The sequence below is a fragment of the Xyrauchen texanus genome, chromosome 37 (assembly GCF_025860055.1).
Source record: "Xyrauchen texanus isolate HMW12.3.18 chromosome 37, RBS_HiC_50CHRs, whole genome shotgun sequence".
In the NCBI taxonomy this organism is placed as follows: Eukaryota; Metazoa; Chordata; class Actinopteri; order Cypriniformes; family Catostomidae; genus Xyrauchen; species Xyrauchen texanus.
The window spans coordinates 36,346,082-36,359,017 of record NC_068312.1 but is presented as its reverse complement, the minus strand read 5'-3'; the positions used below and the strand labels follow the sequence as shown (position 1 = coordinate 36,359,017).

The following is a 12,936-nucleotide window of genomic DNA, read 5'->3' as shown; positions in this document are numbered from 1 at the left end:
AGACATTTAAAAGCATCAGTCGTGAGCAGGTTCACTTCCCAACATGCAAACAATACTGACAAACATGTGGGATTCGATGTCAAATCAATCAAATTTCAGAAACATCCCTGGCTGAAATGTTTTATTCTGTTCTTTTTCTTACGATATTCGTATGATTATTAAAGCCAGTGCATTAAATGCCAAAGATCAGTATTTCCTGAGTAATCCATTATTTGTAGTTCAATATAAAATTCTCTTATGATTTTAGAGGAAATCTACAACTCAAAAAATGTATTTAGAAAGGTGGCAGTGTTACACAGAGACAGGTCTATTTGTAAAAATCTGTTGACTTCAGCACTCCTTGTTGCATTATTTATGGCAATTGAATCCAAAAATTGGGGACAATTTGTGTTGCTTTTTCAATGTTAGTGTGCCTATAACACAAAAACTATTAAAGATATCTTAATATCCTTTTAGATTCTGGTTCAAAACAAACTTTACTTCATTTATAAAGCCCAAGATGACTAAATCCTAGAAATATGGGGCTCTCAATGTAGCTCCATAAAAATTTTTACCCATTTTTGTACCCTCAGATCCTCATTGACCAATTAGAGCAATCATGGCAGATGTTGAACACAAATGTTAACATGCGGACCAGCCAGTGGTTGTGAGACACAGTAACTGTAATGTATTATTTCCCTCCATATTTTGGAGTAAACCTTTTTCCTGTACTAAAGTTTAATACATGTGCATAACTCTACTGGAATAAATCGATTGCGAGTCGAGTCTTTGGTGCACTAGGAGCGCTAGTGAAGTACTGCTCAGAAGTCAGTCACTAAGGTTGCATTTTCTGTAAGGATGCTCCCTCAGAAGTAAGCTGCCAATGCAGGAGCCACTAGGTTTGGAACAAAACTCATTTCAGGGATTGCAAGAAATCTTAAAGGGATAGTTCACCCAAATATAAAAATTCTGTAATCATTTAATCACCTTCAGGTTGTTCTAAATTTATATGACTTTCTTTCTTCCATAGAACACAACATATCATCCGAGGCCACGTTCATGCTAATATGTATTTTTTAAAAAGCAGTCATTTCACATGTTTACTTCTTCAAAAACGCTCTAAAAAATGGACTTTTGAAATTTGCAAACACATGCAAAATCTGATACCAAACAGAGCTCAAATTACTTTTGAATTCTTTCCATGCCAGATGCATGTATGCACATAAATGTGGACTTAAATGGAATACCAAAGCCAGTAGATCTATACAACTGCTTACCTGAACAGGTACTGTATGTATACAATGAAGCAATCGAGTTTGTGAAAGACACATTGTTTAAGTGTGTGCATTTGGATTAGTAGGTGCACAACAAAACCAGACAGACGACAATAAAATGCACAAATGCACACAACTAAAAATAATAGCGACAGTAAGACACATTTGTTTTCCTTATGACCTTTGGTCTTACAGCAGCTGTGTGTATCACAACACACTCTCTAATGTGGGTTAAAAATATGTGCTTAAAGGGACAGTTCACAAAAAAATTACAATTTTGTCATTGTTTACTCACCCTCATTGTCGTTCCAAATCCGTATGACTTCAGTTATTTTCATGAATTTTTCCTTTAAGCACAGTGCAGGAATACAAGGCTGCTACAAGCAGATGGTAAGACAGTAAAGCTCAGTGTTGAAGCAGCATTGACATTGAAACTCACCTGTGACTTTAGTCCAAGTTAAGCCACTCATTTTGACATGGTTAGGTGTGACCCAATGACCCAAGGATACCACAAACTAATCCAAGCAGGACTAGTTAAACAGCTTTAAACATTAGCTTGCAAAGCACATGCTTGGCAAACAATAACTGTGAAGAACACAGTTTGACGCCATGTATATTTACATATATAGCTCTGGCCCTTCCTTCTCTCATTTACTGATATCTCATCTTTTGACAAATATATGGCCAATCAGGCACAGGAAATAAAGACAAAACTTGATTTAGTATAGTAGATCAAGCCATTATAGAACACATATTTGCACAAATGCATGTATTATGTCTAACTGTGAATACTAAAGAAAGAAGTAGGATAAATACTGTATATCAACCAGTGTGAAAGACTACACTATAATACACACTTCATACACCCCAAAGTTCCCAGAGTCTGTAGAATAGGTCTTGATAATGCATTATTGGCATTCCTAATATGGCCATTCATAAAATGCATAGATAGAACGGCCTCCCAGATGTAATCAGTCTAATATACAGTAGGTCACATCTGTAAATGACTTCAAGTTTGCAAACATGAGGATCAAAAAATCAAGTGTTTTAGGCATCAACATAAACATCTGACCAAAAGGTCTGGCACTTGAGTTCAAGGAGTGGCCCTAATATAACATATAATGTGCAAACATTTATTCAGCTATAGATTTCTTAAGACAAACTGTTAGTTTGCCTAAAAGTCTGGAGTACTGTCTTTTTTTCTGTGACTTGAAGACTGACTTGGTACAATCCTAAATACGGACTTGAGAAGTAAAGCTTGGTTACATTGTTACATCGTCATGGCAACAAAGTTGTAAATTGGATATTTCTTTAAACAGATGAGGTTAGTAAGTGATTTTAGCACACTAAAAAACTCATGTTTACATGCATACTGTTTACATCTTGAGGTTATACTTTTGAAACAGTGAGTATTTTAATATTTACAGATTGGCCCCCATTGACTTCCATTGTAAGTGCCACATTGGAACCCAGAATTGGCTTCTTTTTGTATTTTTTAAGAAAATTAGGGATGAGTCGAAATATAAATATTTTTTTGTGGTAATCTTGATTACACCACAAAAGCTGTAGACTGAGTTTAACTTAAATAACCTTTTTGTTCATTTTCTTTTTAGCTTTTGAGTCATAGTTGAACCTGTCATTTTGTTTGCTGCTATCCTGATTTGTCTCTTGCAATATTATGTTGTGTTGATATCTTTGTGCAGCACTTTTATCAACATGTTTGGTTCTTCAATGTCCTGTATAAATACATTTTACTAGACTTTGGTGCCAAGTGTATGAGGAGCCACTTGAATCACATAAGTGGTCCTTGAAAACAAATACCCAATCATAGCAAGTACAGAATAACAAGTATTCTTCTGATCTAAATTGCGCATAATGCAATTTTACTAAGGGTCTGAAAATGTTTGCACAAGGTGTCAGCATCCAGAATACCTAGCATGTGTCCTCTGCTTTAGGGAAGGAGTGTACTGTATTGGCCATTGTTCTCTTGAGGAACCCTGAACCCCATGTGCAGCCATCAAACACCTGCCAGTGCCTTTGAGTTTAAATACCCCAGAAAACTCACAAAATAGACGTTTCAACAGAAACAAAGGCGTAAAGAATAAAACACAGAAATCTAAATGCTGCATACAAGATAGGACCAGCACATTTTCAACAGAAATCCTCCAGAAAGGTAAATGGCTGCTCTGATATATGAATTATGCATGTTGATATCTCAACATCTGCTATAAGCGATTGCAATATGTCTAAGTACATATACAAGTGTGTATCTTACCTATTTGAGGCACTTGACTGTGATGAAAACACGAAGGTGTCACTCCATTGATGGGTTCTGGTTTTCTTCGGAGTTGCAACAAGTATTCTTCATAAGATAATGTCTCAAAGGTACTTTAGAAATCGCCTAAGATGACTGAAAGGAGTCAATAATAAAAACCCAAACCCCATGTATCCTCAATAGTGCGTCAATGTTACAATGTATCCCGCGGCGCTTTGAAACTTTATTTACCCTCCTCTGATGTTCAGAAAAGCAGGTTTGGTTCTACTAGAAAGCGAATTTAGAACTCTTTAACGTTCCACCTCAATTAAAAAGAAGTTCCGTGGAATTGTGTGCACGTTAAATCTGCAAAACTCTGTCGTTCGACGTCCATTCGGATTGAGTCAGGCTCCAAACCGAACTGAAGTTTCCCGCGGTCTCGTGTCCTCCACAGTCGCACAGTGTTTCAATGATTCAAGTGCAGATAGTTTGTTACAGTATCTAACATGATACATCAGTGTTACAAAGACAACGCGTGAAATATGCTGGAAACATTGTGACGCGGCTCATTCGATCACCGTATCAGACTCACTGACTCTGATTGACTGAATGTCTCTCGTTCTCCTCTCTCTCTCTCTCTCTCTCTCTCTCTCTCTCTCTCTCTCTCACACACACACACACACACACACTTGAAACTTGAAACACACACACTTTCTCTCTCTCTCTCTCTCACACACACACACACACACTCTCTCTCTCTCTCTCTCTCTCTCTCTCTCACACACACACACACACACACACACGCACTCTCTCTCTCTCTCTCTCTCTCACACACACACACACACACACACTCTCTCTCTCTCTCTCTCTCTCACACACACACACACACACACACTCTCTCTCTCACACACACACACACACACACACTCTCTCTCACACACACACACTCTCTCCCACACACACTCACACACACACACACACACACACACACACACACACTTTCTCTCTCTCTCTGGACAAGGTGGACAAGAAACATTTTGTAATACATTTTGGTTTAAAAACTATATATTATAGTATTTTATTTGAATATGCTATTATATAATAATACTATATTATATAATACATTTTTAAACAATAAAAAAAATGTACATTATTGTATTTTTTATATTTTAACACATTATACCGTTACAATTATTAGATTCCTCCGTAAGGAGGGAATCTATTGTATTTGTCGGTTTTATTATTATTAGATTCCTCCGTAAGGAGGGAATCTATTGTATTTGTCGGTTTTATTATTATTATTATTATTATTATTAGATTCCTCCGTAGGAGGGAATCTATTGTAATTGATGGTTTTATTATTATTATTATTGATTCCTCCGTAGGAGGGAATCTATTGTAATTGATGGTTTTATTATTATTATTATTATTATTAGATTCCTCCGTAGGAGGAATCTATTGTAATTGATGGTTTTATTATTATTATTATTATTATTATTATTATTATTATTATTATTATTATTATTATTATTCTTCTCCTTGAGCCCCAATAGCTCAAAAAGTCACTGGTCAAAAATTTTCTAAATTGGCACATTGATACTCCATGCCAACGGGTACCCCCAAACCAAGAATGGCCCACATTCGCCCATAGGTGGCGCTACAGGCCACGCCCAAAAAACAAAATTCAAAGTGATACAATTTCCACGCCATTTGTCCAAATCTTCTGAAATTTGGTGTACATGCCTCATTCCTCATGGGGAACAAAAAGCCTCAAGAACCCATAACTTCCGCCATGATGGATTTTCCCGTACGTTGAAAATTTGCGAAAACCTACAAAACTCTTCTTCTCCTGAACCGTAGCTCCAATTGACTTGAAATTTGGTACACATGTGTAGAATGGACATCCTTGAAAACGTTACTTAGGAAAAATGAATACGATACAAAATGGCTGAAAGGAGCGTGTTTATGTAAATGTCCAAATTTTAACAATATATACGTGTCAATAAATCAAATGTAATTTTGACTGATGGTTTTTCAAACCTAACATGCTTCAAGATGACATCACTCTGAAGTACTGCAAAGAATGGCCAACATTAGCCTAGGGAGCTACAGGCCATGCCGAAATTCCCATTTTCTGGTCTAAAATGTTCTAATTTGGTACAATGGTACTACAGGCCAACAGGAACCCACAAACCAAGAATGACCGACATACGCCACTAGGGGCACTACAGGACAAGCCAAAATTCCCATTTTCTGGTCAAAAATGTTCTAATTCGGTACAAGAATAGTACAGGCCAACAGGAATCCACAAACCAAGAATGACCGACATTCAGCCACTAGGGAGCACTACAGGACAAGCCAAAATTCCCATTTTCTGGTCAAAAATTTTCTAATTTGGTACTTTGATACTACAGGCCAACAGGAACCCACATACCAAGTGTGGCCCACATTAAGCCCTTAGGGGTGCTACAGGCTACTCCAAAATTTCGTTTTCTGGTCAAAAGCGTTCTAATTTGGTACATTGATACTGCAGGTCAACAGGAACCCTCAAACCAAGAATGGCCAACATTCAGCCCCTAGGGAGCACTACAGGCCATGCCGAAATTCCCATTTTCTGGTCAAAAATGTTCTAATTTGGTACATTAATAGTACAGGCCAAAAGGAATCCACAAACCAAGAATGACCGACATTCACCACTAGGTGGCGCTAGAGGCCAAGCCGAAATTCCCATTTTCTGGTCAAAAAGTTATAATTTGGTACATTGATACTACAGGCCAACAGGAACCCACAAACCAAGTATGGCCCACATTAAGCCATTAGGGGAGCTACAGGCCACTCCCAAAATTTCGTTTTCTGGTCAAAAATTTTCTAATATGGTACATTGATACTACTGGCCAACAGGAACCCACAAACAAAGAATGGCCAACATTCAGCCCCTAGGGGGCACTAGAGGCCATGCTGAAATTCCCATTTTATGGTCAAAAATGTTCTAATTTGGTACATTGATACTACAGGTCAACAGGAACCCTCAAACCAAGAATGGCCAACATTCACCCCTAGGGAGCTACAGGTAATTCCCAAAAGTCCCATTTTCTGGTCAAATATTTTCTAATTATGTACATTGATACTACAGGCCAACAGGAACCCACAAACCAAGAATGACCCACATTTGCCCATAGGAGGCGCTACAGGCCACGCCCCAAAAAATATTTTCAAAGTGATACCATTTCCACGCCATTTAACCAATTCTTTTGAATCTTGGTGTACATGCCTCATTTCTCATTGGGAACAAAAACGCCTCAAGGATCCATAAGGTATGATGGATTTTCCTGTAGACTGAAAATGTTTCGTTTAGGATTCAGACAGAAATACATGTTTTTGGATTCATCCATTGAGAGGGTTTAACCCCAACCCTCTACTGATCAATTTGAAATGATTTGCCATTTTGAGGAGGAATCCGCATTGCTGCTTGCAGCTATATTTATTATTATTATCATGATATACGTTTTATACAATTATTTTTATAATAATATTATTGTATAATATACTAAACATATATTAAAAACTAAACTGCGTATTGCTATATATACAGGGGCGTAGATTCCTGGGGGGATGAGGGGGAGGTAAAAACAAGCAAGTACAACCACCCCAATATTTATACTATGATCAATGGAAACATGTAAATTCTTTACACTGTAACACCCCCAATCTACGCCCTTGTATGTGTGTGTATATATATATATATATATATATATATATACACACACACACACACATACACACACACACACACACACACACACACACACACACACACACACACACACACACACACACCAATCAACCACAACATTAAAACTAACTGCCTAATTGTGCGTAGGTCCCACTCATGCCGGTTATCTGAGTTACTGTAGACTTTGTCAGTTCAAATCAGTCTGGCCATTCTCTGTTGACCTCTCTCATCAACAAGACATTTCCATCTACAGAGCTGATGCTCACTGGATGTTTTTTTTGTTTTTGGCACCATTTAGAGTAAATTCTAGAGACTGTTGTGTGTGAAAATCCTAGAAATACTCAAACCAGCCCATCTGGCACCAGAATGCTATTTTGAGATGCAGGTTGGAGCTGTCTTGGCAGCATGAGGGGGACCTACACAATATTAGACAGGAGTTTTTTTTCTCCCTAATTTTGGAATGCCCAATTCCCAATGCGCTCCAAGACATCATGGTGGCATAGTGACTCGCCTCAATCTGGGTGGTGGAGGATGAATCTCAGTTGCCTCCGCATCTGAGACAGTCAATCCACGCATCTTATCACATGGCTTGTTGAGCACATATATATATATATATATATATATATATATATATATATATATATATATATATATATATAAATATCTTATAATTTTAAATGATTTAAGAAACATTGCAATATTTTTTTTGTTTGAAAAATGAACTAATATTTTCCATTACTGTATATGTTATATTGCACAATAACTGTACATTATCCTTTACTTACCACATAAATCCCATTATAATAATAATATATATTATATTGTGGATTTTTGTTTTTACATTTGATCACATATCATTATTAAAATAGCAATATATCATATACATGTTATAATTTTTTCACATTTCAAATGATTGTTTTTGCTGCATTGCACTCATATTTGTCATTACTGTACATAATGTTTTATTACATTTTACCAAATCAGATCTCTCCATTATAAAAGTAAAATATAATTAGAAATGTTAACAGTTAAATCAATTCAGTTATAATTTATCCAAATAATATAGATGTTCTTATTAAATTACACCAAACATTAGACTATTTTTATTTTATTTGTTTCAGTTATATCTTCAGACAAGCTATCAGACAGTATTGATTTATAATATTTAATATTTACACTTTTTAATTTATTTTAATTTAATATAATTTCTGGGTCAATTATTATTTTGCTCTTTTACTTAATATTGAGCAATGTAGTTTTCCATATCAAAATTCATAACAAAAACCCATTATAATATTTGGTTTACCTTAAATATATATTCTCTCTAAAACAAATTGTGTTCTAGCATTAAAATAAGCTTTTGCAAACAAAAGAATTTCAATGCTGTTGTTGTTGTTTTGTGCGCATGTCCACTTATGATCCACAAGGGGGCGCGAGTTTTTGGAAAACCCCAAAACGTTCCTGTAGAAGTAATTTTACTTTCAGAGTTCTTCTCACCTAAAGGCCTCACTGATCAATTCTGAAGTTTCCTAAAACAGTACAACCATGAAAACAGCCACTCTTTGGTTTACAGATTGAAACAAATGATTTAATCATTAATCATTCTCTCCACCGGAAATAATTTACATCCATGAAAATAAGTTAAATCTATTGGCATGAGATTTAAACATGGTAAACTTGCATGTACACATCTGCAATTTGTTTGTGGTAATTAAAAACATGTTCTCTCTGCTTCAGATTGGAAGAAACCACAGCAAGACACAGATAAATGGATAGGTTACCTAAAAATACGATGGTATTGAGCCTTACATTTTGGGTGAACTCTCCCTAAAATGCTTTTGATTGCATGTAATATAACTGATTATACTAGTTCAAGAACTTTCCCAGTCCATGACATTTTAAAATATGAGTCTGTAGTGTCATACAGATGTGGCAGACGTCAGTATAAGTGTAGCTCTCTCTCTCTCTCTCTCTCTCTCTCTTCATGCAAATGAGTCTCAGATCTCTGTGTCACATCAGCAGGCTGACAGGACGTCCCCGTGTGCTCAGTCAAAGTCAGGGATGTCATCGTAGGAATAACCGCGGTAACCCTTGAAGGCGTAGTAGGCGATTCGCAGGTGGTAAAATCCAGGGAGGAACACAAGGATTCCGATAACGAGGACTGGAATGGTGCGGTCACGATGCTGTAATTGAAGGAAAGAGAGAATTGACAGCCGAGTTTAGCACATCTACAGATCAATAACAAAAGGCAACAGTCCAAAAAAACAGGTGATTATCAGAGCACTTCAGAAACGGCCGCTGGATATCTTCGGATTAATTTTTGGGCACATAAACCAGCCTTTCTCCTTTGGATATTAAAATACTTTCTCCATCCCAACATGGCACTATCAACTTCTGGCTCAACTAATGGTGTGAGTTTGGGGTTGACCTACCTGTTAGAAAACAGTAATTATTTTTTGCAGTTCTGTTCGGTGATACATGCTCAACGTGCCCAATACAATGACCGCTTATGGTAAATGGTCTGCACTCATATAGCGCTTTTTTTAACCTTAGAGGTTACCAAAGCGCTGTACACTGTGTCCCAATCACCCATTCATACACACAATCATACACCAATGATGGCAGAGCTGCCATGCAAGGTGCTGGCCTGCCATTGGGAGCAACTTAGGGTTCAGTGTCTTGCCTAAGGACACTTCGGCATGTGGAGTCATGTGGGCCGGGAATCAAACCACCAACCCAAGCGGCCGACGCTCTACCACCTGAGCCATTGAGAAAATGTTTTGTTTTTGATAAAAAAAATATTTTACTGGTGAACTATACACACAACATACATGATGATGAAAGGCTGAATATTGAATGACATGGATCTATATTTTTTTTTAGTAGCGGGAGGTCAAAGTGACAATTTTCCTCAATGATTTTAGAGCAAAACTACTGGTAGAAAAATACAATTATAAAGGTGGCAGCATCATTATTTTGTTTTTATACAGAGATAGGTAGGTCTATTTCTAAAATCAGTTGACTTCTGCAGCCCTTGATGCATTATATGCCAGTGGTATGAGTTAAAAAATGGGAAAACAAACCATTTTTTGTTGTTTTTCCAAAAGTTGGAGTGTCTATAACTCCAGACATATTACAGATATCTTAATATCCTTTTAGATACTCATTCAGAACAAACTTTTTAAGGCCCTATATGGTTACATACCAGAGATGTGGGGTTCTCAATGTAGCTCCATGCATAAATTGGTTCAACTGCACCCATTTTCAACTGTCAAAATCTGAATTTGTGTCACAAGGTGTGAAGTTAGTTTTTCGTGTCCAACAAAACAAAGATCTGATGTACAAATAATGTTGAAACTAGAAATGTACCTCTCATTTACTCACATAAAAACAGTTCAAAATCTCTATTTTTGTTCAGGTTAATTGAAAAGCACTACTTTGATAAGGTCTGCAGAGCCAGTTTTGCTCCGTTAACAGGACGTCTGGATTTCTAGAGATAATTTTCCGACAGGTAAGGATTTTCATGACTGTGGGAATTTCATTATCAGGACTAATTTAAGAAAGAGGGCGGGTTCCTTAAGAGCACTGTTAGTTAATTTGAACACCTTGCTGGGATTAACCCTTGTGTGTGTAATCTCATGCCATTCTGCTGCTAAATCAACAGCTGTGTAGACTGACTGAATACGATTTTAATGAATTTAGCAGCAAAGCTTTCTCATAGACTAGAGGAATAAGATTCATGCCAAGCCCCAGGACAAGTTCACACCAGTCTGAAGACTTTTGTGGACATTTAAAGATATTCCATCCACGATTCATCCACGGATGCAGGCAAGTCTGATGTGTGACCGGCAAGCACACTCGCCCACCGGTACATCACCGTAAACATCTCTCATTCAGAAGTTACAAATGTTTATGTGTTGTTTACTGGTCTGATTTAGTCACAGTATTTAAAATGTCTGTGATGATCCTTTCTGTATGAACGTAAGAGATTCTTTTAACTCCTTGGTCACATCTCACAGTACAGCACAATCGAGGAATCTGGAATATTGGTCACAAACATGGCGGCGCGGTCATACAGTGATGCCACATGAAACAGGCCAATATTTTCCCTTTAAACTTCCACAGTACAGAACTAAAGTTGGCCGTTTGAAAGGAAGTTGGTCTTTAAGATGCAGGACATACAAATGAAAACCTCTGATCACTATGAGGTGCATGAAATGCATAAACAAAAGTGCATAATAATGGCACAGTGAAACATGAAAGAAACAGCATAAAGCTGTAGTAATGTGTTATGGCACTCACATCATTAACTTCAAAGTATCCAGCTAACAGGAGTGCTCCGATGATGATCAGTATGGAGCCGATGAGGAAGAGACCCGTTGCCAAGGCAATGGCTTTGTAGGGGACTTTGGGTGGGCTCCTCTTAAACTGTGAAGAGAAAATAACACAATATTATAGCCTTTCAAAATATAGCGTAATCAAAATGGGGAAAATTTAAACAAGTTTAAATTTGACAATAATTTAGATAATTTGTGCTCATTTTTTATATTTGTATGTATTATGATATAGGGTGTAAGGATGCGTGCAAGATTAGACAATCACATTACACACTTACATACATGTCTGCATGAAAAGACAGACAAATACACAGACATGCGTATAGATAGATAGATAGATAGATAGATAGTAGTACATGCATTGATACTGTATATCATTCTCACCTGGAGATCAATGTATCCATCGTCATCACTGGCCAGTTTGGAGTATTTCACTCCACTGTTGATTGTGTTTCGAGCAGGCATCTTCACACAGTCTCTGAGTTTCACCTGATTTACAAGCACATGAATTTAAAACACATGATCACAAACATATTCATGGTCAATGCAATAATTCAGACATGTTATCTATTGGGTTTGTATTTAACTCTCATCTATGTAAAGCATTATTAAAAAAGATGGGATTTCACTAATGCAAATGCGCTCATTTAAATACATATTTAAAAGGCATAATTAACATATCTGCTGTGTTTTGTTTTGGTCGCTAAATTACCTTGAACTTGAACTGTTGGTTTTCAAAACAGACTGATGACGATTTTTCCCAAAGCTGTCATAAGAAATTTTATATTTAAGCATTGAGGTCATTTTAAACCAAAACTGAAGGAAAATGTTATCTTATTTCAATTTGTGACGTACACACGAGATTATGTTTATAAACCTCACGCTTCCGGATTAAAATCACGCATGCGCCCTCTACAAGAGTCTTCCGGGTTTACCTCCAACCACGCATGCGTCCTTTATTGGTGTCTTCCGGGTTCACTTCAAACTGCGCATACGTAATGATGACGCTCAAAACTTAATACCACACGAGGGCGCACTATCATTAAAAACACACTGGACCCATCAATTACGAATGCGTATAACCAGTTAATTAAATAAATAATAATAAGAATAAAAAAAAAAACTTAATCACAAATGTATATTTAATTCATCCTCCCTTTGATGGAATACTCACTGATTCATGCAGAATCAGCAAATAATATTTGTATTGCAATATTATGCTCAAAGATTGTTTGAAAGATTATTTGGTGAAGTAAAGAAAATCAAAACATTAAAATTGTTATGTCAGGGGCACAGAAAATGTGAAAACTAACTGAAATTAAGATAAAAAAAATATATTAAATTTTTTCATGTCCAATA

The 12,936-nt window shown here is 36.7% G+C and overlaps 2 protein-coding genes across 2 annotated transcripts in view; both read right to left on the bottom strand.

The window, feature by feature from the left end:
• Positions 1 to 3,996, bottom strand: part of LOC127630641 (protein turtle homolog A-like) — a 63,204-nt gene extending 59,208 nt beyond the window's left edge. Inside the window, exon 1 of the mRNA XM_052108274.1 lies at positions 3,529 to 3,996. The gene's annotated coding sequence lies outside the window, so the exon portion shown is untranslated. The remainder of the gene's footprint in view (positions 1 to 3,528) is intronic.
• A 4,819-nt stretch (positions 3,997 to 8,815) lies between these two features.
• Positions 8,816 to 12,469, bottom strand: LOC127630661 (transmembrane protein 230-like). The gene is made up of 4 exons (XM_052108299.1): positions 12,290 to 12,469; positions 11,962 to 12,066; positions 11,543 to 11,668; positions 8,816 to 9,423 (listed from the first exon to the last, which is right to left on the bottom strand). The coding sequence occupies exons 2-4, from the start codon at positions 12,040 to 12,042 to the stop codon at positions 9,286 to 9,288; spliced, it is 345 nt and encodes a 114-aa protein (XP_051964259.1). The 5' UTR covers positions 12,043 to 12,066; positions 12,290 to 12,469; the 3' UTR covers positions 8,816 to 9,285.
• Between the last annotated feature and the right edge of the window lie 467 nt (positions 12,470 to 12,936).

Bases quoted from the DNA above. Each gene is read 5' to 3' on its own strand.
- LOC127630661 (XM_052108299.1), bottom strand. From the start codon at position 12,042: ATGCCTGCTCGAAACACAATCAACAGTGGAGTGAAATACTCCAAACTG. The intron at 11,669-11,961 runs GTGAGAATGATA...TTCTCTTCACAG, and splicing joins ATGGATACATTGATCTCCAG to TTTAAGAGGAGCCCACCCAA. The intron at 9,424-11,542 runs GTGAGTGCCATA...CTTCAATTACAG, and splicing joins GATACTTTGAAGTTAATGAT to CATCGTGACCGCACCATTCC.